We start from the raw sequence: 27,675 nt of genomic DNA, 5'->3' as shown, positions 1-27,675 counted from the left end.
ACTGGGCCTTGGGCAAGCTTCTTAACCTCAGTTTCATCATCTATAAAGTAGGGATAATAATAGTTGTGCCGATTAAATGAGATAATTCAAGTACAGCCCTTATTTGTCTTCCTGGCAAAACATTTACTGAACTAGACAAGTTTGCCAAAAGACGCTATGTCCCTGCTTTCACAGAGTTTACTGTCTGTTTAATGAGAAACATTACATAGGTATGTGCTTATTTACTTACAAATCTTGACAAATGCTATAAAAGTACAAACCTACCAAAAATTCAATAAAGATTAAGTATTATTAAATATGTATGAAAATATCCTTTTCTTTGTCCAAAGGAGAGAGTATAGCCACTCCAGAAAAATGAAGTAAGCAGTAGGTTCTCTCCTCTTAACTAAGTACCAAATGTAATGCTTTGGCTTCCTACCGGCCTCAGAAAGAGCCCCTCATTCTAAAACAGTGCTTCTCACCTGGGGGTGATTTTTCCCTCCAGGGAACATTTGGCAATGTCTGGAGACATTTTTGGCTATTACAACTGGTAGGGCACATTACTAGTATCTAGTGGTAGAGGCCAAAGATGCTGCTAACTGTTCTAAAATACACAGGACAGACCCCAAAACAAAGAATTATCTGGCCCCAAATGGCAATAGTGCTGTTGTTGGAAAACTCACTTCTAAAATAAGGAAAATAAGAAATTCTCTCTAAATTGAAAAGTTAAGTGGGGAGGAGCAGGGAGCAGAGTATATCAAAATCACCTGGGGAATCTTCCTAAAAGTAAGATTCCCTTAGCGTGCTCCAGACCTTCTACATTAAAATCAGCAAAAGCAGGATCCTGGAATCACTATTTTTAGAAAGCTTCCCCAAATGACCAAGGCAGCCAGTCCACTTGTGAAAGTCAAAATGTAAGAAGTGGCCGGTCAAGGTGGCTCACACCTGTAATCCTAGCACTCTGGGAGGCCGAGGCGGGTGGAGTGCTCGAGGTCAGGAGTTCGAAACTAGCCTGAGCAAGAGCAAGACCCGGTCTCTACTATAAATAGAAAGAAATTAATTGGCCAACTAATATATATAGACAAAAAAAACTAGCCAGGCATGGTGCCGCATGCCTGTAGTCCCAGCTACTCGGGAGGCTGAGGCAGGAGGATCGCTTGAGCCCAGAAGTTTGAGGTTTCTGTGAGGTAGGCTGACACCACGGCACTCACTCTAGCCTGGGCAACAAAGCGAGACTCTGTCTCAAAAACAAAAAACAAAAAAACCCCACCAAAATATAAGAAGTTACACCCATCACTTCCACTGGGCATCACTGCCAGGTCACTACCTCTTAAATACAGAACCAGTCTCTTTAAAAGTGTACAGTGTACCTATTTAATTCACCTATATCCCTTCATATTCTTATAGTGCCAAGAAACTTTTGACAGCCAGTTCCAGCTTTTGCAATTAAAATTTTTATGTAGAAGTGAAACTTTTAAATAAACAATTTCTGAAAATTTAGTTAAGCAGCAATAAGCGAATCAAATTCAACTTGCAGGCCACTTGCTGGCAGCCAGAAATTAATCTAAATCTACAATGTGGCTAGGAAAGCAGGTCTCAGTCATTCCAAAGGAGGCCTCAGGAAATCTTCATTGTTTCCTAGTCACCCTCAGTACCTGGACATCTAAGGCAATTGAACTGAGTTAGGAGTTGTCTCAAGGGTTTGTGTCTTCTTTTACAAGTAGGAGAAAAACGGTTCCATTATTCTCATATAAACAATGCAGTAAACTTCCTTCAAAACAAATACCGTATCTCTGTAATTAATCCTATTTTACTGAGGTTCTTCAAAAAAACTTGAGCCCAAGAATCTCATCCTTGGTTACCACCAGCTCACCTTCTCCCAAGCTCCAAGTATATTAGATCCTATAACGAATTTCACAAAGGTACAATACTCTATTACCTCTGGGGAATTTACACGTATCATCACCTTGTTAGTAACAATCTGCTTCTGACTTTTTACCTATCCCTACTGTCAATGCCCACCTCAAATACCAGCTTAAATGTCTTTTCCTCCAGCATACCTTCTTAAAATCAGGTTAGGTTTTCCTGTTATGGCTCCTATAAAATGCTTTCATGCCCCTAATAGCACAGTTTACTATGGTTGCTTATTTAATCGTCTGTCTTCTCTCTAGACAGTAGTTTTAGTGGGCCAAAAATCTTATAGATCTTGTTCACCACTGTAATCCTGGTATCTAACAGCAGCATGAAATCAAAAGAACTTTCTCATAAATCAATCTTCTTTTCTATTTAATAGCTCACCAATAATTTGAAACAGTGCTTCTAGGGTAAATATTTTGTGACTTTGGTAAATTTCTTAAGGTATGCTAATTTGATTAGCTAACGGGCTTATAATGGTTATAGTAAATCTCTAGGATCATATAGTTATAGTGCCCTATACATCCAAATACTACATTTTACAAATCTTCCTTTGGCCCTTTCCTAGTCACAATAACTGCCTGCCTGTTCCATGTTTCAAGTATTCATTTCCAAAAGAAACTTCAAATCTCCTGCCATTTGCTCTCAGTTTTCCAGTCTTGCCTCTTATATATTTCTTCATCCTTCTCCTAGTCTTTTTGTTACAAGTATCCAGTGTGTTTCACTTAGTGTTCTGTTTTTATCCTTTATTTCAGTGGTTATTTCCCTCACTGCAAACTATGTATGCCTCCACTGAAATGCTGTGCTTGTGAAGTCACCTGGAAGGTAAGCTCCTCAAGAGGAAAGTCTCTTACTCACTTCTATCCCTTGGCATGCTGAGCCACAGGGAAAATATTCAGTAAATATTTGTGCTGTTATTTTATTTTTCTTAAGCAATTAAGTCTAGTTTTAGCTTTTTGTGCCTAACTTCCTGTATTTTAGTTTCTTTTGTCTTATGAATCTGAATTCCTTGATAGGAAGAAAACTATGCTACAGTTCCTGTCTAAATCACATTCCTTGATGGTCAAAAGACTCAGATCTCTAAGCATCATGGTTTTTCAGGGTTTTTTTATTTTTATTCTTTTAGAGACGGGGTCTCGCTCTGTCTTGGGCTGGTCTCAAACTCCTGAGTTCAAGTAATCCTCCCTCTTCGGCCTCTCAGAGTGCTAGAATTACAGGCGTGAGCCACCACGCTTGGCCCTTAGCATCACTGTTTTCATTAATTCAGTTTTTGAAATGGTTCACAACAAGTCTTTAAGCATCAAGTATAAAATATTCATTTCTTACCATGGACAGTGCAAACCATATAAAATTCTATATATGAAAAAGAAACTTTTAATCTGACGAATGCAAGGCCCTGTAAATTCAGGCCCAGAGAAGCATAGAAATGTTACAGCAACCACGTCTTACTCTCCCTAAGTAAGCTGCCTGATATATGGACTCTAGACTGAGTGTTGTCACCAATAGCTATAAATTAACCCCATAATGGACACCGTAACTCATAGCCTATAGTTCAACAATGTATAGCCAATCACCCATCAATGTTATTTCTGTAAACCAATGAGAATTCCTGACAAACAACTTTTGTAACCGCCCCCTCTCTTGATTTTTCCTTTTTTTCTCTAAAATCTTGAACCTCTCCTTTATTCTCCGGAGCACTTTTCAGTATTTCCCAGGCTGCAGTCCTCAACGTTGGCCCAAATAAAATCTCTATATTAATTTTGCTTCAGTTTCTTTCTTTAAGTCAACATACATTTATAGACAAAAAATTATCCAAAAAAATGTTCAGAATTCTTACCTCTTGGTTCGTTTTCTGACCTGGCTTCATATAGAAAATAAAAACTGTGTCGAAAGGACGACATGGCAAGAGATCCAGATACCCAATGTCATCAAAAAATCCAGGTATCGTGGAATCAAGTGCAATAAGGTGAGGAGGTAGACGACTATTTGCAGGTTCCTACCACCAAAGGAAGAAAGGAACGATTATTATTTCTTTTCATTATTCTAATTATAAAAGCAATACTTGCCATGGTTTAGAAAAAAATTAGGTAAAAAAAGTATTAAAAAATAAGAAATTATTTGGTATTTTTGTATACTTCCTTCCAGTTCTTTTATTTGCTATTTGTTGTTAAAGACAATTTAGATTATATTGTGTATATAATTTTTGATCCTGTTTTCTCTATAATATCTATATTATCTCTATATCATATTATATTATACCTATATAACATATAATACAGATAATATTCCTCTGGATTATAATATTTTTAATGCATTTTTCCTCAGTGGAATTGACAGTAGAAATACAAAATGATACAGCCATTTTGAAAGACAGTTTGGCAGTTTCTTAAAAAGCCAAACATAGTCTTATTATACAATGTAGCAATTGAACATACTGGTATTTGCCCTTGAGTTAAAAATATATATCCACACAAAAACCTGCATATGAATGTTTATAGTAGCTTTATTCATAAATACCAAAACTTGGTGAAGTACTATCTTGGGTAGAGAAACACACACACAAAACAAACAAAACTTGGAAGCAACCAAGATGTCTTTCAATAGATGAATGAATAAATCAACTGTGGTACATCCATACAATGGAACATTATTCAACAATAAAAAGAAATGGACTTTCAAGTAACAAAAAGACACGGAGGAAACTTAAATGCATATTGATAAGTGAAAAAAGCCAGTGTGAGAAGGCTACTTATTGTATGATTCCAATGACATGTCATTCTGGAAAAGGCAAAATTATACAGAAATAGTACAAAGATCAGTGGTTGCCAAGGGTTGAAGGGGGAACAAAAAGGGAGGAACAAATAGGTGAAGCACAGTGGATTTTTAAGGTAGTGAAACTCTTTGTATAATACTGTAATGGTATACACATGTTGTTATACATTTGTCAAAACCCACAGAACTGTACAATACAGAACGAACCCTAATGTAACTTACAGACTTCAGTCAATAATGCACCAATATAGGTTCATTAATTGTAACAAATGTACCACATCAATGCAAGGTATTAAATTAGGGGAAATGGTGGGGTAGATTTGGGGAGCTCTCCATTCTTTATGCTCAATTATTCTGCAAACCTAAAACTTGTCTAAAAATTTTTTAAATGCATTTTTTGCTTTGTTTTCCTCCCAATGCTTATCTTCTTTGAGATCTTGATCTTGCCAAAAATGGTTCTGCTAGCCATAGTATTTTCCAGGAAGGCATCCCCCAGAGATGGCAAGAATTATTCTCTTTCATATTGGCAAGGACTGTGAGCCTGGTCTTCTGATCTGTTACATAGCATTCTAGCAAAGGCTGGGGCAGCACTCTATAATAAAAGAGCTTAGGCCAGGCGCAGTGGCTCACGCCTATAATCCCAGCACTCTGGGAGGCCGAGGCGGGTGGATTGCTCAAGGTCAGGAGTTCAAAACCAGCCTGAGCAAGAGCGAGACCCTGTCTCTACTATAAAAAAATAGAAAGAAATTAATTGGCCAACTAAAATATATATAAAAAATTAGCCGGGTATGGTGGCGCATGCCTGTAGTCCCAGTTACTTGGGAGGTTGAGGCAGCAGGATCGCTTGAGCCCGGGAGTTTGAGGTTGCTGTGAGCTAGGCTGACACCACGGCACTCACTCTAGCCTGGGCAACAAAGCGAGACTCTGTCTCAAAAAAAATAATAATAAAATAAAATAAAAGAGCTTAATGTTTCAAAGTTGAATAGTCCATGACATGGCTCTTCACCTTGGGGGCTGAGAAAACTATTTTTCAAGTTGCATATAACTCACACACAGAAAACAATAAAAAGTAACAAATTTTTCATTAAATTACAAAGAATCATTTTGTTTTTGAAGTTTTTACTCTATTTTCATAATAAAACACCATGGCCCCAAGGGAAAAATTTTTTTCTACTGTGGTAGTCAATTCTGTTAATTCAGAATTTAGTTTGACTAGCATCTTCTTTAATACTTTTGTACATAAAAATAAAACTGGTTTGTAGGGTTTTTTTGTATGTATGTGCTGAGACGCTTAAGTTATCAGAGTTATGCTAAAGTTCATAAAATAAACCAGGTATCTTTCTGACTTTTTTCTATGTTCTGATTTCGATGAGAAAGTATGAGAATTATTTTCTTTAAAGCTTTAACAATTTCAACTAGAATTGGTAATGTGAACAGAAAATTACAATCTCAGAGACAGGGCTATTCAGGGCTTTTCTTGCCTCCCTGCAGTCCATATGATGCTATAATTTTCTTCTAGTATATTTTTATTTACTGTTCCTACTCTGTTCAATTTCTTCACTAGGAATATCACTTATCATTTATATAGTTTGGATCTTTTTTCCTTGCCTTCCATTCTCTTCTCTCTGCTCTTCCATTCTGCACTAAGAGTTTTTATGTCAATACTCTGTCGCATCACAAAGTCAGTTTTCTACAATGAGCTACAATCATGCCACTGCATTCTAGCCTGGGTGACAAAACAAGACCCTGTCTCTAAATAAATAAATTAATAAATAAGATAGCAAGCAGTGGCATGAAAGAGCAGAGTCAATTGTAGCTTATACTTTCAGTACTAACATTTACTAGGGAAAGATTTAACATTCTCTTTTTAATTATCTGTAGATTTCATTTATATGTGCAATATGGGTCCTGCATTACCCAGGAAAATTCAGAACTGAGTGTATTATCAAAGCAGTCCCCTCAGATAGAACTCTGAATGCATCCATGGGTAAACTGTCCTGGAGCTCACACTGTAACCTACAGCAGTACAGAATTTCATTTACTTGCATACAGAATAGGAGTTTAACCAGATTGTTAAAGAAATTGCCTTCTAGCCTCATAAAAATATATTAGCTATCACCATCCAAATGTTAATTTATGCATATATTTACTAATAAAAATTCATGAAAACAACTTCTGTGGCTAAAAAAAATTAAAAATTCATGTAACTTACCTTCAATGCCTCTAAGGATAAAAATCCAAAGTGTGAGAGGAAAAGGCGGGCTGTTTGGAATTCCTGGGCAGGAGGTGGGGGCCTGCAATCTGTAACAGGATCAGGAAAACTTCTCTTCTGCAATTCCTCCTCACTCTGTTGCTCAAGGTGTATTTCATAAGCAATCTGCTGGGCCATTCCACTCCTTAATTTTTCATGTTTTTCTTCTAACTGAAATAAACCAAATTTGACAGGGTCAAATTTAATTTTAAAATGAAAATAAAGCTATAAGCAACAAAGAAAATGAAGATAATTTTCAGTGATCAACATTGTACTTTCATTCAATAACATGTTTCAAGGTTAAAACAAAACCAAAAAGCTTCCCTACAGCTTCAACAATTGCTTCTTCATCTCCTCACTGCAAACAAAAGCATTCTGTCTCTGTTACCCTTGAAATGGGCAGAGTGGTTGCTCCCACCTTTCCCCTTCTAGATCACTGTCTGTCTTCACCCTGTAGTAGCCCCTCATATGGATTACTTGACTGTACTCTTATAGGGTACCTTCCCTTCAGATCAATCCTAGTTTAAAATTCCATCCTCTTGCAAGTGATGTCCTTCTAACCAACTGGCTCACAATTCTACAACCTCTTCAATCTTGAGACTTTGGCCACCCATGAGCACACCTTGAACCTCAGATGTGCCCTACTTTCTAACCTGTAATTCTGAAATTCCCTTGCCAATCATAAGCTCCCTTCCTGCAGCTTCCCATACTTTCACTGCTTGAGCTCGTGCTTTACCGACACTGTAGGGCACTCCATCCATCCTATTTTCCCATGCCATTAGCATCCTTCTGGCTTCATCTGCTTCCCAACTAAGCCTAACACACCCTCGACAACCAGCTCAGTGGTTGGACCGAGAAGAAGCTCCAAAGCATTTCCCAAAGCCAAACTTGTACCAAAAAAAGGTCATGGTCACTGTTTGGTGGTCTGCTGCTGGTCTGATCCATTACAGCTTTGTGAATCCTGGCAAAACCATTACATCTGAGAAGTATGCTCAGAATTGATGAGATGCACCGAAAACTACAACGCCTGTGACTGGCATTAGTCAACAGAGAGGGTCCAATTCTTCTCCACAACAACGCCTAATGGCACCTCACACAACCAATGCTTCGAAAGTTGAATGAACTGGGCTAGGGGCTATGAAGTTTTGCCTCATCAGGTGACAGATCACCTGATCTGTCGCCAACCAATTACCACTTCTTCAAGCATCTCGACAACATTTTGCAGGGAAAACGCTTCTACAACCAGCAGGAAGCAGAAAATGCTTTCCAAGAGTTCATCAAATCCTGAAGCATGGATTTTTATGCCACAAGAATAAACAAACTTATTTCTCACTGGCACAAATGTGTCAATTGTAACAGTTCCTATTTTGATTAATAAATTTGTGTTTGTGCCTAGTTACAATGATTCAAAATCATGGTTCCAAAACCGCAAATACTTTTGCACCAACCTAATAGCAGCAGTAGTTTCTCTTTGTTACTCACACTCAAAATCTAAAATTCTTTGGCTCTTTTCCTTTCCTCCTCAATCCAAGACTGCTTGGATCTACCTTCATAACACATTTTATATACTAAACTTCACTGACATAGTCCTTCATTTTCCAGAAGGATGTGGATTGTTGTAATAGTCTTGAAACTGGTCTCCCTTCTCCAAATATACTCCACTACCAGAGTCTGATTCTATTACTACATTTATTGAAATCTACAATAGCCCAGGTAGTGCAGTGCTACCTCTTTCTAAGGATGCATAGTTCCTTTCAATCAGCCACAATCTATATCTGTCTTACTATATGGTAACCTCCCAGAATACAGAGACTCAGGTCATCCTATAAATCACCTTGAATAACACTAAAGGCACTGTGTCTTGAGTGTGGAAGTCATTTAAGAATATTTATTTTCATTTCCTTAACAATAGCTAAAAATTTTTCTTACTTCTTCAGTGACAATTTCATGCAAATCTGGAATGCTCAGATCTGCTTTCACAAAAGGAATCTTGTCCACCTCTTCAGGAAATGGCCGATGTTTCACAGTATATTTAAATCCAACATCATTTTTAGGAACTGGGCGAGGTTCAGGCACAAAAAGCTGTTAAAGTAAACAAATAACATTATGCTATTACATATGGTCCAATACCCATCTGGAATGAGATATATTTCCCGTCTCTTAGATGCCTGTGTTTCTCAAGGACTACATGTCATAAAAACGTACTAAGAATCTACACATGCTATAGATAACAGTAAAAGTAAGCAGCCTGTGTATCTGTGCACTCTATTTTATTTTTCTAAAAATGTTCATCTAGCACAGTCATAGCATTGTTAAAAAATAAAAATAAAAAAATAAAAAAATAAAAAATAAAAATGTTCATCAACTTATCAGGGAGCCCATGATTGACAAATGAGTTGTGGACTTCTACTGCCACAGGCCTGAATCCCCCACATGCAATGGTAAGCCACGTTAGCTAGAGCTTTAAATTTCAAACTTCCTTTCTTCCTCGAGACCTCTCAAATCATTCTATATAATAAAGTACAAGTTTAGGTCCACTGGGCATCTCTAGAAACTGAGTTCAATTACAATCTTAACATGGCTTAACTGAGAGAGTATGGGCACCAAATCTAGGCCTTCATGGCTCCACACCTTTGCTTTAATGTGTATATGGTACATAGTGAACCCTCAACAAATTTTAGTTCCTTTCCTGCTACTGTTCCTCCTCAGTCTTTAATGCTAACTTAGGAGCTTACAGAGCTGGTGACAGAATGTGATCTGTATGACACCACCAAGAGAAAACAGAAGAGTGTTCCTTAAGGGGCAATAAACATATCTCATCTAACAAAGACATCTAGGATATTAAATGATTTTAGGTACATGCTCCAATTTTGTGGGTGTCTCTTGTAAAGGCTGATAACATTTTATTAAGTCATATTTTAAAAAATTTTTTAGTTATAGAAGTAAAAGCTTACAATGTAATAAGTGAAAAGAAGAGTATATAAAATGACTCAAACTCTATTTAAGCTTTATTACATATGAAAAGGAAAAAAAGACTGGAAGGGAATCCAATCCAAAATATTAACAGTAGCTATTTCCTTCTGGATAGTAAGTACAAATGATTTAAAATTTCTTCATTATCTGAATTTTCCAACTTTCTCTCATCAGCAATTATTACTTATATAATTACACATATGATAAGGAAAACAAACTGTGCCACCCCAAAAGATTCCATTAAATTATATAGACTAAAAGGTTATACAGTATATTACCAATTATATGGTAATGAACCATATAAAACAATTTAAAACTAAGTCCTGTTACTAGATATATCAAAGGTCTAGCCAATTTTTTTTCCCTATATGGTATATATCTGACTCTTATTATACTTAAAATTACATGGAAAAAACCTGTTCAGAAAAAGCAGTCCTTATTCTTAAGTGGATGTCAAGATCACCTGGAAAGCATTCTGAAAATACACCTGCCTTGAAGATGCCTTTAAAGAGTAATTCTATTAATAGGTTCCTAAGAGATGGCTCTGATGTGAACCCACTGACTGAGAGTCTGTCTAGGGATCAAAAATATTTGTTATCTGTGACTTCTGCTAGAATGTTATTTAACCTTTAAATCACAATGCACACACACACACATACACACACACACGCATTCTCTCTCTCTCCTCCCCCCTCGTCACTTCCCTATAACTTCTGACGAATACCTTCTGATTTGCTTTTGCTCCTCTGGGTAAAAGGCAAAGCTGTTGTGCCCAAGCAAGTCTTCCAGACATTCCCCGGACCAGCACAGTGACAGAGGGGAAAAAATCATCTAGAATAAAATGTTTGTGTAAAAGTTTACATTTCAGATAACAACCGTTTAAAATAAACCTATTATCAACTATAGAGCTTCTCATAATCAAAGCCCCAACACAGTATTTCCAAAGGTTTGATCCTCTGTGGACCACCTTTGTGGTTTCTGCCATACCCATGTACCATAAGTACTATTATTTTATTTATACCTACCTATCTATCTATCTATCTATCTATCATCTATCTATCTATCTATCTGTCTGTCTGTCTGTCTGTCTGTCTATCTAGACATGGTCTTACTCCTATCTATCTATCTATCTATCTATCTATCTATCTATCTATCTATCTATCTATCTATCTATCTATCTAGACATGGTCTTACTCTGTCATCCAGGCTGGAGTGCAGTGGGATGATAATAGCTCACTATAGCCTCAAACTTCTGGGCTCATTTGGATCCTCCTGCCTCAGCCTCCCGAGTAGCTAGGACTACAAGCACACACCACCATGCCTGGCTTTTTTTTTCTTGTAGAGATAGGGTCTCACTAGAGATCCAGGCTGGTCTCAAATTTCTGGCCTCAAGTGATCTTCCTGCCTCAGCCACCCAAAGTACTGGGCTTACAGGCATGAGCCACTGCACCTGGCTATTCTTTCATTTTTAACTTAAAAGAAAATTGTGCATCTCTAAATAGAAAATCATGAATTTTGGTGTGCTAATTGTATATTTTTAAAACACATTTTAAAATACATAAAATAATGTTCACTGATATATCAACTAAGATCATCTCGCAGACCTCCGGTGGTCCACATACTCATTTTTAGGAAATGCTGTCCTAGCAAATAATCTTAACCTTCCAATGTTGGGAACAACCTAAATGTAGGAAGAGAGATTGTTTGCAGTGTTCATGCTATATCTGCCTATGCCTTTGTGTACCACTGCCCACCACAGGCAGGCACTGTTCCATCCCAGCAGAAGTTCAGGGGCGGAGTGGTGGTGGTAGTGGTAAAGAACTCAGGATGGACTTCCTGAGTGACCCAGATCCTTTGTCTTAGTCCCTACTTTTGTCTCAGGTGTAGGAGTTAAACTTCTCCCATTTCTTCTGTAATTAACTATTATAATAAACTATTAAAATGCCCTTGTAAATCTATAAAATTCCAATTGTTTATATTTTTGGTAGACTTCCTATGCAATGTAATTACTTTGAAAGAGAGAAGGGGAGTCCTAAAAAAACCTGGAAAAAGGCCAGGAAGCCTGAAGGGGACAATGGGATTCTGCAGACTCCTCAACAGATGGCTTGGGAGTAGGAGGCTGAAGGAATTGTTTGTGAACAGTAGGCACAGCAGCCTAGGGAAGAAAGCCAAGCAAGCCTCAGTCTGGGGTAGAGAAGGAAGAGGTACCTGCAGAAAAGATTTGGGACCAGTATTTCTGGAGTTGGGCAAAGATAAAAGGCCTCAGTCTATTTTATATTAATGTCACTGTATTTCGCCACAATATGATGGAAATTTGTGATGGTATTCTTTCATCCAAAACTATAGGGAAAAGTCTCACTTTCATTTTATGGATTTATGAGATCCTACTCATATATACAATGGACACAGGACTTTAAGACTCTGTTCACCTTTGCAAAGGCAAGAAGGCAAATCTTTAATCACTGAGCAAATCCTATTGTGGCACAACAATACCAGAAAGGGACAGTATAGGATTTAGAAAATCTGGGTTCCAGTCCTAGCCATACCATATACTTCTCAAGTAACCCTAGCCAAATCAAATGCCCTCTCTGAGCCTTAGTTTCTTCATCTGTAAATGAAGGAATGGTGCACCTGGTGAGTGATTCCCTGAATCTCTTTATGGACACAGATTCCATAACTTTCACTTTTCTACACCTTCCCAGCAATAAAGGTCTTTCTGGAAACATGCTTCCTTTACATACTGGCTTATACCAATTACCATCAGGAAAAAATGTGCTATGAGTAGTTTGGGTTGCAGTGGTAATCACATACTCTAAGATGGTTTATAATCGGGGACAGGGAAGGGAAGAAAACAGTGCATGTTGTGTTAATAGAAAAATCACTGAAGGGTTTTCAGGAGGGCATTGGTGTGATCAGATCTGCATTTGAGGATGAATACTATAGTGGCAGCAAGCAGGATGGAAGTAAGGATAAATAAATTTTGGAGTTAGAAGGGGATGTGGGGATGGGAGGAATCAGACCATGTAGGAAACAACTGTTAACAATCTAGGTAAGAAATAATAAGGCCCTATTTTAGGATGTACTGGGATAAATACAGAGGACAGGAAAGATTCAAAAGTCACTGGGGAGGCGGAAACTTGGAAATTAATTATATAAGTGGGTAAGAACACAGAGCAGGCAAAGATGACAACCCAAATTTCTAGCCTGTGTGAATGGCACCAAATAACTGAAAAAAAAACCAACAGAAGCGAGGGGCAGGAGTAGAGGAGAAGGATCTAAAGTTCAAAAGGAAAGAAAGTGTGACAATGATAAACATAAAACAGCCCACTAAAATAAACTTTTTATAAAACTACAGAGCCATTCCACGAGTGCAATGGCTCATGCCCATAATCCTAGCACTTTGAGAGGCTGAGGCGGGAGGGTTGCTTGAGGTCAAGAGCTCAAGACCAGCCTAATCAAGAGTGAGACGCCATCTATACTAAAAATGGAAAAATCAGCCAGTGTGGTGGTATGCACCTGTAGCCCCAGCTACTTGGGAGGCTGAGGCAAGAAGATCGCTCGAGCCCAGGCATTCAAGGCTGCAGTGAGCTATGGTGATGCCACCACACTCTAGCCTGGGCAACAGAGCAAGATTTTGTCTCAAAAATAAATAAATAAATAATTTTAAAAACTACAGAGCCATTCCAGATACACATAAAGAGCCTTTAAAGATTCTGTTTAATATTTCTATTCTATTCTATTTTCTGACCCACTATTTTTCAGGTGCTATTGTCTCATAGCTTGAAGACTTTCTGACAGATGCACAATTACTTAGAATCTGCAGTCTCTTCTTCACTGACCCTGGAAACACCTTCATGGTACTGAAGAACATACTGATTAGCAGTAGAGAAGGCTCAAAGGGCTAAAACTTACTCTGTTCATTTCCAAGAGGTTGCTCCAGCATTGCCAGGATGACACTGTTATCCAAGACAAAGTACCGGAAACTATGCTTGTTTATAGTTGGCAGCCTGGAGTATTTAATCAAAGTGGTCTCATTCACCAGACTACAAGGAGAGGCAGGACCACTGGGTGAAGGAAATGCACCAAGCAACTGCATAATACTACGAAGAATGGAAAAGATAACAGTTAATTACCAAAGCAAAATCTTTAGTTTACCTCACACATTAATGTGTCCTTCTGCTGTTCTGAATTTTAATAGATAGCCATGCTTCTTCTTAACATGTCAGATTTTTTCCCCCAAGGTAAATGCCATGGTGTGCTGTCCAGATTCTCCCCTCTAAGGCTGAAAGGCTGATTCCCCTTGATGCAAATAGATGGTGGCCACAGCTTTCAGCTGAGTCCCTCTCCAGGACTTGCCTATGGTCAACGAGAACCACCTCACCCAAGAGCACAGCTTCCTTCTAGGACAGATCCCATGCAATGAATGGTTGACACAGGGGCATAACACCCCAGCCTGTTCCCCAGCCTAAAAGAACTCCAAAGAATCAAGCCAGCTCCAGAGTGTTTTATTGCAACTGCATCATAGTTTAGTACCTCCCTCTACCCAATTCTGTTTCCTTCATTTCCCCATAAGGATTGATCCTGACAGCACTTTCCAATAAACTTCTTTTTTTTTTTTTTTTTTTGAGACAGAGTCTCGCTTTGTTGCCCAGGCTAGAGTGAGTGCCGTGGCGTCAGCCTAGCTCACAGCAACCTCAAACTCCTGGGCTCGAGTGATCCTACTGCCTCAGCCTCCCGGGTAGCTGGGACTACAGGCATGCGCCACCATGCCCGGCTAATTTTTTTTTTTATATATATATCAGTTGGCCAATTAATTTCTTTCTATTTATAGTAGAGACGGGGTCTCACTCTTGCTCAGGCTGGTTTCGAACTCCTGACCTTGAGCAATCCGCCCGCCTCGGCCTCCCAAGAGCTAGGATTACAGGCGTGAGCCACAGCGCCCGGCCTCCAATAAACTTCGTGCAAGCAAATTCTTCTCTGAGTTTGCTATCCAAGGAACATGACTAACAATCCTGAAGACCTAAAGATATATTCAAAAATCTGCTGGTGTGCTCCAGGATTCAGGATTATTCTAGCTAAAGCATTCTAGACCTAGAAAGGATTAGCCAAACCCCCTTGTTTTTCAGATGAGGAAACTCAGGCTCAGAAGAGATAGGTGATTATCAAGAGATCAGAAACCAGGGCCTGCTGCCTTCTCACTGTGTGATCATGAGTAGATATTACACTCATTTTACAGATAACGAACTTCAGGCACTAATACTTACATCTCACAGAACTGATGTAATTATTAAACAAAAATATATAAAGAAAAATGCTAACTAGAATTCAGTTGATCAAGCCTGAACTTTCAAAATGTTTATATGAATATAGATTTCTCCATATATTCAACTAACAATAACTTACATAGCACTTACTATGTGCTATGCACTAGTTTAAGCACTTTACACACATTATTTCAAATAGTTTGATAACAATCCCATGAGATAGGTACCATTTTAATTCCCATTTTAGAAGGAAGACACTGAAGCACAAAGAGAAAGTATCTTGTAATTAAAACAAAGATTTTATCTGTGGTTCTAATATCATCTGATCCTTCAGGTGAATCTCATTTGGAAAACCAATATTCTACAACAACACTTTTACCATCTCAACCCTCAGCTTGAATGGCCTCTCCTCTACTCTTTTACTCTAAGGCTTAAACCCAAAGATCTCTGATAATGGAAGGCAACACTGCTCCTTCCATTTTCTCTCCTCTTACAAGGAAGACTAAAAGAATTTCAAGGACCTGATGTTAAGTTCAGGCCTTATGACTTGCGGGAAATACCACGAAAATCAGTCGTGAAATAATGTGACCTTGGTTTTCTAAAATGGGACAGAGATGGACATCATAAAGCATATGACAAGTGAGACTGTCATGTTCCATGCAAGATTCTAAGATATTATCAAATAGGCTATGAGTAAGGGAATAGGTCACTAAGATCAAATCATACAAGCCTAACCACATTTTCTCTTCTGGATATTGACTGGATTAGAAAGGCAGATAAATATCTCTGAAATTAAGACATACCAGTATTTGACAGTGTAACATGATAATCTTGCACATAAGATTTAAAAATTCCTATGGACCTGAAGGAAATCCTCTGGTGATATGCTTTGTGAGTTTATATCTGTTCTATATTTTTATCAACATCTTTGATTAGAACACAAATCACAGGCTCATTAAATCTGCAGTTGACAGGCTAGGCATGGCGGCTCACATCTCTAATCCTAGCACTAATCCTAGCACTGAGGCAGGAGGATTGCTTGAGCCCACGAGTTCGAGACCAGCCTGAGCAACACAGCGAGACCCCCATCTCTACAAAAAATTTAAAAATTAACCAGGTATGGTGGTATATGCCTGCAGTCCCAGCTACTTAGGAGGCTGAGGCAGGAGGACTGCTTGAGGCCAGGAGTTTGAGGTTCCAATGAGCTAAGATGATGCCACTGCACTCTAGCTGGGGTAACAGAGCAAGACCCTGTCTCAAAAAAAAAAAAAAAAAAATCTGCTGTTGAGCTGCAGATATATCAGAGGAAGAGTTGAGATCCAAAAGAATCTTAAAAGACTAAAAATAAGGAGGTAAATCTTATATGAAGAAATTTCAGGTTTAAAGGTAAAGTTCTGTGCCTTATATTCAAACACCCCCAAACAAGTAAGTACAGGAGGAGAAAGACACATGGAAAGTAAACATATGAAAAAGGCTAAAGGGTTTTAGTTGACTTAATGCAAATCGCCAGGTTCTCAAAAACCCAATCCACTCTTTGGGTACATTTTAATGAAAATATAATAATCTACAGGGTTTAAAGATCATCAAACCACATCTAGAATATAGTACTCAGTAAACCACCTGTAAGAGGTACATAGGCAAATCTACACCAGTTGAGAATAACTAGAATGATAAAGGTACTTGAATCTCTATAATATAAAAAATATCTCTCTAAGGATACCCTAATCACATGGCTGAAAAAAAGAAAAAAAATTAAATAAATAAATAAATAAATAAATAAATAAATAAATAAATAAAAAATATCTCAAGGTACTGGCAGAAATAGAGAGAATATGAGCATTGCCTTCAGTTACCACTACTGCCCAGACAAAAAGGATTTCACTAACAAAAGTCTGACTTAGAATCCATGGGTAGAAGTTAAAGTGGGAGAGAATTTAGCTCAATGTAAAATATATTCAGTTTTCAAAAACTGAAATTAGAATGGTGAAAATTAGAAGATAAATAATTTGATAAATGTCTTAAGCAAAGGGGCTGATGAAATGACTTCAGAGAGTCCTAATTCTGAATTTGTATTAGTATGCCAAGGGGAAAAAAACCCAACCAGCTAATCCGTACTCCATAATTGTCTAGTATGTGCTCAGCACCATGAGAGTTGTCAAAGAAAGATATAAATGTGACCTCTCTCCAGACTGGGGAGATAACACTGGCATGTATCAAATATAACCAGGTACAATCATGACAATACAGAATTCCATGCTGTGTGGTAGGGTCAGACAGAATTAGCATAAAGGTACAGAAAAGAGTCATCCTTCAGAAGCAAAATAACCAAAGAAGGTTCCATGAAGGTAGCTAGATTTGATTTGAGCACTGAACAGTGGAGGATGAAGGGAGAGGGGAGAAAAGGGAGGCCCTGAAACCCAGGGAAGGAGCACAAGCAGGTGTGAGCATGGCCAGTTTATAACCACAAGATCCTTCTGCCCAACTATAGCAGAAGGAATGAGTTTGACCAAGGAGTTCAGACAGCTTGGCAAGAAACAGAGATCTACTCAAGGTTTTTACTCACTCAAGCAGCAGGATCAAAATTGTGCTTAAAAACTCACACCTGTAATCTTAGCCCTTTGAGAGACTGCTTGAGGGTAGGAGTTCAAGACCAGCCTGGACAACATAGTAAGATCCTGTTTCTACAAGGAAAAAAAACAATAAAAAAGCTGGGCATGGTGGCGTGTGCCTGTAGTCCTAGCTACTCAGGAGGCTGAGGCAGGAGGATCACTTGAGCCCAGGAGGTTTGAGGTTGCAGTGAGCTATGATGACACTACTATCCTCCAGCCTGGGTGACAGAGTGATACCCTGTTCCAAAAAAAAAAAATTGTGTTTAAGGATGATGAGTTTAGCAATAGAATGGAAGATAGCCAGGAAGGGTTGAGACTAGAAACAGGAAAATCAAGAAAGAAGTGAAGAGGGCTGAGACTAGTTTGCTATCTGAGGTTGCAGAGACTGGAGGAAATATTTTACAAAAATAAAGTCCACTAGACTTAGTCACTGGCTTGATATAGGGAATGACAGAAAGATAAATCAGAGAGACAACCAAAGGTTTGTCTTTGCATAACTGGCAAACAGTAGTGATACTAAATGTAGTTGGGCACATGTTTCATGACAACAGTACTCTTCAGGACACCGGTCAAGACTGAGATGTCATTTGTAGAGTTAGTTGCCAGCAAAGACAAGACAGCTGAAGAGAAACAGAAGAGCCATCTAGATAACTACTGGCTAGGTTAGGGAGAAGCATCCTGGGGCTCTCTGCTCCTTCCGAGCATATGTCCAATCCTCACTGCCAGTCACACTCTCGTAGGACCACTCCATACAGGCTAGGATGAAGCAAACTTACTGTTGTATATTGAAGAGTTCCCAGTGAGAAATGTCCTTCCCCTTTCTCTCCAAATCCTTTTCACCTCTTTAAGGCATACATCAAGTTTTAGTTTTATGACAGACACTTTTAAGGCTACCCAGCCCACACATGGTCGTCTCTCTGAACTTCTATTACTTCTAGTAATAAATCACCACAGACACATGCTTCAGCAACCGTGTTCACATTTTTCTGATTGTCTAGCTATTAACCAAACCTCCACAAAGTCACTGAAAGTGCAGTATTAGCATCGCGAGCAGGGCTAAACTACAGGAAGCACTCTTCTAAAAATTTACTGAATGACCTAAAGCCCATGAGGAAGAGAAACAAATCCGACTTCATTGTGCACACCCAAGTAAGCACAGGCCACTTGCCTCACAGAAGATGCCGAGATCTTGGTAAGGGCTGACTTACACATAGATCGTCAAGTGATCTTGTCTGCCACTTTACTAAGACCAAGATAAGCCAACCCAGACTGACTTGACACTCCTCCTTCCTGATTTTATAAAAATTTTCTGGGTCTTCATCCACATTTATCCTTTCATTAGCCCCACCTCTCCATCTGTGCCATGCTTCCACCTAACCTTCTCCATTTCACTGTTCTCTTCGGTCCACAATTGTGCCTCAACTGCCTTCTTTCACTCTTTCCACTCTCCTCACTTGCCAAACACAAACTCTCTCAACTTTCTCTGCTACTCTTTTAAGGTACCAGCCTCTCTGTCTCTATCACTTTACTACCAAAATGCTTGAAATAGCAGGCTTGGTGTCTTCTTAACCATGCTGCCTTGTAGCTCAAATTTTACCCATCCCCTCAGAGTCAGGCCCAATGTCATTTTCCCTAGGAATGTTACTATGATTTCCCCTTATCTGGAAGTACTCATTTCCTCCTTCCAACTCTCAAGCATTTTTTTTTTTTTTTTCTTGAGACAGAGTCTCGCTTTGTTGTCCAGGCTAGAGTGAGTGCCGTGGCGTCAGCCTAGCTCACAGCAACCTCAAACTCCTGGGCTCGAGTGATCCTTCTGCCTCAGCCTCCCGAGTTGCTGGGACTACAGGCATGCGCCACCATGCCCGGCTAATTTTTATATATATATATCAGTTGGCCAATTAATTTCTTTCTATTTATAGTAGAGACGGGGTCTCGCTCTTGCTCAGGCTGGTTTTGAACTCCTGACCTTGAGCAATCCGCCCGCCTCGGCCTCCCAAGAGCTAGGATTACAGGCGTGAGCCACAGCGCCCGGCCTCAAGCATTTTATTTGTACATCCTTAGAGCACTTAATTTCCACTTAATATTATAGCTACTTGTGTTCATATCTTGCCTATTGGATAAGATGGTGCAGAGGTGGTCATAACTGAATCTGATTTATCTTTATGTTCCTATGACCAGTTCTTCAGAGAGAGTCATAAATCTTGGCTGAATGAATCCATATTATATAATATAAATGGTGCAGTAAAAAACACAAACCACTGAGCTGGGAAGCAGACCTAATAGTGTGACCACAGACAGACAAACCCTGTCTCTGGACTTGGCCATCAAAGTGAGGGGGTGGAGAAGGTTTCTCCAAGATCCTTCCCAGCTCTAACATGATATGACTTGAATTGACGTCAACCAGTATAGAAAAACAAGGACTCATAGCTAAGAATGGGATTTTTACATAATAAAAGGAAAGCAAGGACTCAAAACTCTCAGCCCCAAGCTCCTGGTTTCTTTTGGTCTAAAAAACAGGTTAAAAAACTTTTTTTTCCTTTCCATTTTATTTCTGGAGAAAAGGATCTTAAAGGGGCTGAGTTGCTTGATGCTAAATAATCAGGGAAGAGATGAAACAGCATGGGTCACTGCTAGCCCCATCTAATTCCTAGGCACAATCCCTGTGCAGGCACTTTCATACCATGTTAGGGTGGCTTCAGCAGCATCCTTTACCCTCATAGATGCAGGGTTTGGCTCCTTATCTCCTTTGTACTTGACCTCTTGCTCACTGTTCTTGGACTTACTTCCTGAGATACCCAGTTCCACAATCTCCAGTACTTCCTTAAGGCAGTCCTAGAAGAAGGAAAAGCAGATCAATTTTTTTAAACATAATTTTCTTATGAACAGATGAGGAAATCCATCAAAATGCTAACAATGGTTATGTTTTAGTGGAAGGACTCCAGTTTCTTCCCAGCTTTCTTTAATAGGCATATATTAATTTCACTATAATAAATTTTATACCCCCTCCAATTTCTCTTTAAAGAACTAAATTTGAGTATTCAGAGAGTTAAATAAGATAAATTCAATTCAACTTTATCAGTCACAATTCTTATAAAATTACCATGGACTGTAAATCATGAAAGCACAAGTGAAAGAGATGTAATAGTAATTCAGTTAAACCTGGGACAATTCAAGACATATTAGATTAGTCAAAGGAAGCTCATCAGTGATTGACATTTTTAAGCAATTTCTGGTATCATAACTTTAAAAGCCATAATGAAAATGACTAAGATTTAATCAATAATACTATTTTTAAAATTATATAAAGGCCTCTACAAATATCCAATGACTCTGATATCTCTTACTTATACTGTGAATTCTTTATAATATCCGCCTCCCTATAAGGAAAGTATTACATGGAACAATGGCAGGGAAAGCAGACTAGACATCTGTGCCCACTTGAAAGTGGAGAAATGAGTGTGAAATAACATTTTTAGATAGAAACAACCTTTATGAACAAACTATGCTCTAGGTTTGAAGCCTGGCAATCAACTGCCCTTCTTGGCTTAGTGATGGATGACCAAAACACCTACTAGATAGCCCAAGGCTACCATCCTCTCAAGAAAGAACAGTCTTGATAGTTCAGATAAATTAGCTGAAGTCCCAGAATCTTTCTAAAGAACTTCTCTATGGGTTAATTTGTAACCAAATAGAAGCATGATGACAGTTTTCAAGTTGTACTCAAAGGACAAGTATTTTACTAAAACCCAACAAGTTTAAAGTAGGCAATACTGTATTTAAATTTAGATAATCTCTTTTAAAAGGCATTTTCCCAACATACATTTTTGTTTCTACTTAATGGTTTAATATTAAATAAACTCACCTTTTCATCTAGCATATCAGGGTGCTCTGTCAGCCAGACACAGAGACACTGAAAGGCTGCCACTATCATAGAGTGCAGATCCCGGGAGTGAAGTGGAGCTGGCCGACTGCACTGGTACACAATGTAGCTGCACACGGAACTGATGGCTCGCTTCCGGTCTCCTGAGTCAACCATCACCTTTACCTGAGTATATTCATTTGGGGAACAAAAAGAGTCAGTTAGGAACCACTGTACTAAATTTTAAAGCATTTGCACTAAGGTTGACCTATTTGAGAATGTGATACACCACAGGAAGTCTTGTTTTTTTATATACAAGAACAGAATATTTCAGATATACTATCATATAATACTCTATGAAGATAGTCCATTTTTCAAATCCTAAAACATAATATTAATAGTATTTTGTTTCAGCATAGTTTTTCATGCCCTAAAACCCAAACTCCTTGGGCACACCTACTCATCACTGACGGAAATTCAAAGGCTAGCTGGCAGTAGACCATGTGCACGTTTTTAAGGCTCATAACCCAACCTCACAGTGATGTTCTATGCTCTGCACAAAGTTCTGTGCAGCCGCTCAGAGTTATAATTACCATAAACTACACATAAAGTGTGCAAATGGCCAATTTTGACATAAGTACATACCTGTGAACTATCACCAGAATCAAGGTAGTGAACGTATCCATCATCCCTAAAATCTCATCACGCACCTTTGTAATTCTTCCTCCCACTCCTCTTTGCCCCCCTCCTTCAGCAATTGCTGATCTGTTATCCCTATAGATTAGTTTGCATTTTCTGGAGTTTATACAAATAAAATCATACAATATGTCCTCTCTTTAGGGGGAGTCTGGCTTCTTCCACCCAGCATAATTATTTTCAGATTTACCTATTTTGTGTGCATCAATTGTTCGTTCCTTTTTATTGCCAAGTGTATTGCATTCCATTGCATGAATATACCACAATTTGTTTATCCAGTTACCTGTTGATGGACATTTGGGTTGTTTCCAGCTTCTGGACATTATGAATAAAGCTGCTAAGAACATTCATATGCAAGACTTTGTATGGATATATGTTCTCTTATCTCCTGGGAATGGAATGATTGGGTCATATGACAGGTATCTGTTTAGCTTTTTAAGTAACTGCCAAGCTGTCTTCCAAGATGGTTGTTCCATTTAACATTCCCATCAACAGTTCCTCCACATCCTCACCAACATTTGGTATGGTCAATCTTTTATATTTTAGCCATTCTAATAGGTATGTAGTGGTATCTCATTGTGGCTTTAATTGCATTCCTAATGATACTGGATTGCTAATGATATTGCTAACAATAATGCATTGCTAATGATATTGAGCATCTTTTCATGTGCTTATTTGACATCTATCTTCTTTGGTAAAGTGTCTATTCAAATCTTTTGCTGCTTTTTGACTGGGTTGTTTATTATCAAAGGGTTTTTGTTGTTGTCTTTTTAAAAGATTTTATTAAAGGTCTTTATGAAGCAACATCCAGACTCCAGGTCCAGCTGCCAGGGAGACCCTGTTATGTAGTGGTAACTGGACAGAGCATGGCAAGTGACTCTGGCTTCCTAACATTCTGTCCCCTCAAAATAGGGGTGGTGGATAGTGTCTCATCTTTAAGGTCCACAATGCTCACAAGGTCAGGCAGGGGCTTCTTAAGGCCAATCTCACCACTTAGTCCCATGATAGCATGATCTCCATTTTGATGAGCAGCACATGGTAGATGGCAGTATCAACATTGTAGTTAATGGGGGTCCCCACTGTGTATCATCAGATCATCCACAAAGTCCATGGATTCAGTTCTGAATCCTTAGAGTTTTCCTGACACGATGACCTTGTAGCCCTTGCCCCACTCTCCACAAAGAAATACAGCACACTACAGTAGACTCTCCACACAACAAACCCTCCTAGAAGTTTCTAACACAGAGGCTCTGTCTGGGTAACGGCATACAGCCATCTTTTAGGTCACCTTTTCTGCATAAAGCTCTACTTGCCCTCAGGGAAGCCACTCCTCTTCTGAACTACATTGGGTCAATGCACATATATCTGCTGAATCTTCTCACCAAGAACATTCTGCATCCTGGAGGCTAAGGTAATGATTTCTGTCCTTAACTCCAGAGTACCCAACTTCAGCAAGCTTCTGAAGGAGGACCTTGCTCAGTTTAGCTTTGAAGATGCCATTAACAACAAACTTCCTTTTCTTGGAAATCTGCACCACCATATTGCTGCCACACACCACTAAAAACAAAAGCTATTATTGAGTTTTAAGAGTTCTTTATGTAATCTGGATACAAGTCCTTCATCAGATATATCCTTTGGAAAGCTTTTTTTTCCTAGTCTGTGACTTGTCATCTCATTCTTTTAACAGTATTTTTTGAAGAACAGTAGTTTTTAATTCTGGTGAAGCCCAATTTATCAGTTTATTCTTCTATAGTATAATATCTAAGAAATCTTTGTATCACCTAAGGTCACAAAATTTTTCTCCTGTTTTCTTCTAGAAGTTTTATAGTTTAGGTTTTATCTTGAGGTCTACAATCCATTTTGAGCTAATTTTTGTTCATAGTGCAAGGTGTGAATCAAAGTTTGTGTTGGATTTTTTTTTGTATATGAATATCAAATTGTTTCATCACCACTGGTTGAAAAAGACTATCCTTTCTTCGTTGAATTACCATTGCACCTCTGTCAAAAATCAGATGACTGTGTTATATGTGCATCTACTTCTGAATTCTCTATTCTATTCCACTGATCTACTCGTCCAACTAAATGCCAATACCAGACTATTTTGATTGCTGTAGCTTTATACTAAGTCAAGAAATCAGGTGTTAGCCCTTTATGATCTATTAAGCAGGTGCAGAGCAGTGCTCCATCTAGGGCTAATTTCTTACTAGTGAGTGTACTAAAGGTCACAGGAAACAGTATTTTGCTCTTAGAGACACTGTGGTCCTGCATGTCTCACAAATGGCTGTTTTTACTTTCTGTATTCAGTAACTGCCTCTCACAAAAAATTATGCCTGAGGATCTTTGAGGTAAGCTCCAAGTGGTAGTAAGAACATCTTAGGTTTTCTTGCCTATTTTGTTTCTTATGACACAAGTAAGTCATAGCCTTTCCCACAACTGAAAAATGAGGGCTTAAACTAGTATCATCCCAGAAAGCACCATCTGATGTGTGTGTATATCACCTTTTTGTTCACAAAGTGTTTTATGTATTTCATCTCATTTGAGCCTCACTGCACCAGGTGTTACACACAAGATAATCCTGCCCATTTTACTGACAAGAAAACACCTGGATGTTAGTGAGGAAGTAGAGAAAGTGGAACCCCCATATATTACTGGTAGAAATGTAAAACAATTCAGTCACATGAGAAACAGTTTGGGAGTTCCTTAAAAAGTTAATCATAGAATTACCATCTGACCCAGTAATTCCGCTCCTAGGTATATACCCTAAAGAACTGAAAACTGGTATTCAAACAAATACATGCACATGCATGTTCACAGCAGCACTAATGACAACAGCCTAAAGATGGAAACAACCCAAATGTCCATCAACTGATGAATGGATAAACAAATTGTGATATATATTGACACAATGAAATATTATTCAACCACAAAAGGAAGGAAAATTCTGACATATTCTACAACATAAATGAAACTCAAAATCATTATGTTAAGTGAAAAGAGCCGAACACAGAAAGTCACATATTGCATGATTCCACAAAAAAAATCACATATTGTATGATTCCATTTGTATGAAATGTCCAAATAGGTAGATCCAGAGATAAAATGAAGACTGGTGGCTGTCAGGGACTGGAGGACACAGGGATTCTGAAGCAAAACTACTTAATGGATAAAGGGTTTTATTTTGGAGTGATGAAAACGTTTTGGAACTAGAGGTTGTGATTATACAACATTACAAATGTACTAACAGCCACTGAACTGTTTGCTTTAAAATGGTTAATTTTATGTTATTATGAATTTCATTAAAAAAAAATACACATAGAGAAGCACAAATGACAACTCAGCTCCAAGGTTCCACAAAACTGAGATAACATCTATGAAGAAATTTGAAAAGTCCCTGACAGCCACCAGTCTTCTTTTTAACTCTGGATCTACCTATTTGGACATTTCATACAAATGGAATCATACAATATGTGATCTTTTTGTGGAATCATGCAATATGTGACTTTCTGTGTCCAGCTCTTTCACTTAACATAATGATTTTGAGTTTCATTTATGTTGTAGAATATGTCAGAATTTTCCTTCCTTTTGTGGTTGAATAATATTTCATGGTGTCAATATATACCACAATTTGTTTATCCATTAATCAGTTGATGGGTATTTGGGTTGTTTCCATCTTTAGGCCGTTGTCATATCTCTGATAATGGAAGATGGGAGAGTCACAGATAATCATAAATGGCATATTTTAGGAAAATCACTCTTTACAAAATCAGTATGTGTTCTAGTATTATATATGAATAAATAAATGGCAAGTATTGAAATGTTTTCTGTAATCTAACAGCAAAAATGTCATTCATACTCTCTTTTTAATCCATACTCTTTTGAACCGATTTAGAAAAAAGTAAAGTTTCCTTTTATAAATTTTTACCTGGATGCTCAATTTTGCACACTTTGTATATAAACTATGTTTGAGTATGAACAACACTGCGATACCCACATCAAAAGGTCAAGAGATACAGTAAAAAGAGCCTTGGCCCAAGGCTGCCAAGTTAAAATACAAAGACGTCCTTCCTCACCTTTGCCAGGCCAGAGAGGAGTTCTAGAGCTGCCAGTGATATGCTCATGTCTTGCCGCCACTGGGAGTTGAGTCTTTGGGTGACAAGATGAATGCTGCGAATCAGGAGCCCAGCAGCCGAATCTGTATTAAGAGCTAGGATATAACCCCAATGCCACATCCCACAGGGAGGGAAAACAACTAAGCATTAGTAACAAGAAGCACAGCATTCCACTAGGCACAGACCACAGCAGCCACAGTGAACATGACGGGCACCCACACAGTGCTATGCTCCCCGCCCCACTGGCCTGAGTGCCAAGCCTGACTGCACAGTACGCAGGGCACACACACCGGACCAGAGCAGCTTCTAGGTCCCGGCTCATATACTTTCACACAGAAAACCATGGGATTTGGCAGTTTCAGTATCATTTTTATAACAACGTAAATCTTAAAATTTCTAAATGTACAACTCATAGAGAGCTACATTTTCAAAAAAAAATGATGAAAAGGCTCTCAGTTATTTTTTTGGGGGGGAATTTTATAGAGGAAATAATTCAAATTTTATAGCCTCCTCCGATGCTGGGAATTACCTTAAAGCATCTGTCAAAATTACTTGCAGGGTTTAAACCATCAAAAATCACATGCAATGCCTTTTCAAACACATTTTAACATTTAACTCTCAGACGAGTTTATTACTTCTAAAAAAATTATATAACTAAGCCACCAAGTTTTTATTTGGCCTCCAACTCTATATTTAAAGCAATTACTACTTAGCTAATAGTAAATTAGGAGAAATTAAATTAGGACAAATTAAATTGAATTTATAAAGGAAGCTTTAGGGACATTATACCTGTCGATCCTATCAGAAAGAGGGCAGTGACAACAGAAAAAGGAATGATCATTAAAGAGAGACATTCATGCAACACTAAAACAAATCTGGATTTCTTAGTAAAAAAATATTTTACGACATTACAAGCAGAGCTCACTAACACCAGTTCAAAATGCTGAAACAAACAATAATCACTTCAAACATTTATATTAGAACACATGCAGTAATATGAAAATTTCTTTAGCTTAGAAGTTTTAGAAAGCATGAAAAATAAAAAAATTTTCAACCTTTAGTACACCTAAATCTATATACATGATGAAGATAACAATTTAAATAACTTCTTTATAAGTATAGTATTTAAATTGAGTTGAATATCCACATAGACTTTTTGTATCTCACATGCTCAAGGATATTTACTACAAGCTGAAACCATACAAACATGCCTCATGAATTCATGAACCTCATGAACATGGCTCATGAA

At 38.2% G+C, this 27,675-nt stretch overlaps 1 protein-coding gene across 5 annotated transcripts in view; it reads right to left on the bottom strand.

The window, feature by feature from the left end:
* RALGAPB (Ral GTPase activating protein non-catalytic subunit beta) overlaps positions 1-27,675 on the bottom strand; it is a 103,153-nt gene that overhangs the window by 18,324 nt on the left and 57,154 nt on the right. For 3 of the 5 annotated variants that reach the window (XM_012755001.3, XM_012755005.3, XM_076011116.1), the window contains 8 exons: positions 26,388-26,521; positions 21,625-21,807; positions 20,443-20,594; positions 13,802-13,989; positions 10,614-10,720; positions 8,846-8,998; positions 6,878-7,087; positions 3,731-3,889 (listed from right to left, as the gene is read on the bottom strand). In XM_012755001.3, the coding sequence (XP_012610455.1) occupies positions 3,731-3,889; positions 6,878-7,087; positions 8,846-8,998; positions 10,614-10,720; positions 13,802-13,989; positions 20,443-20,594; positions 21,625-21,807; positions 26,388-26,521 (1,286 nt within the window). The remainder of the gene's footprint in view (positions 1-3,730; positions 3,890-6,877; positions 7,088-8,845; positions 8,999-10,613; positions 10,721-13,801; positions 13,990-20,442; positions 20,595-21,624; positions 21,808-26,387; positions 26,522-27,675) is intronic. The other 2 variants (XM_012755003.3, XM_012755006.2) reach the window with 1 other exon arrangement.

The sequence above is a fragment of the Microcebus murinus genome, chromosome 16 (genome assembly GCF_040939455.1).
Source record: "Microcebus murinus isolate Inina chromosome 16, M.murinus_Inina_mat1.0, whole genome shotgun sequence".
In the NCBI taxonomy this organism is placed as follows: Eukaryota; Metazoa; Chordata; class Mammalia; order Primates; family Cheirogaleidae; genus Microcebus; species Microcebus murinus.
This window is presented reverse-complemented; position numbering and strand designations above follow the sequence as displayed.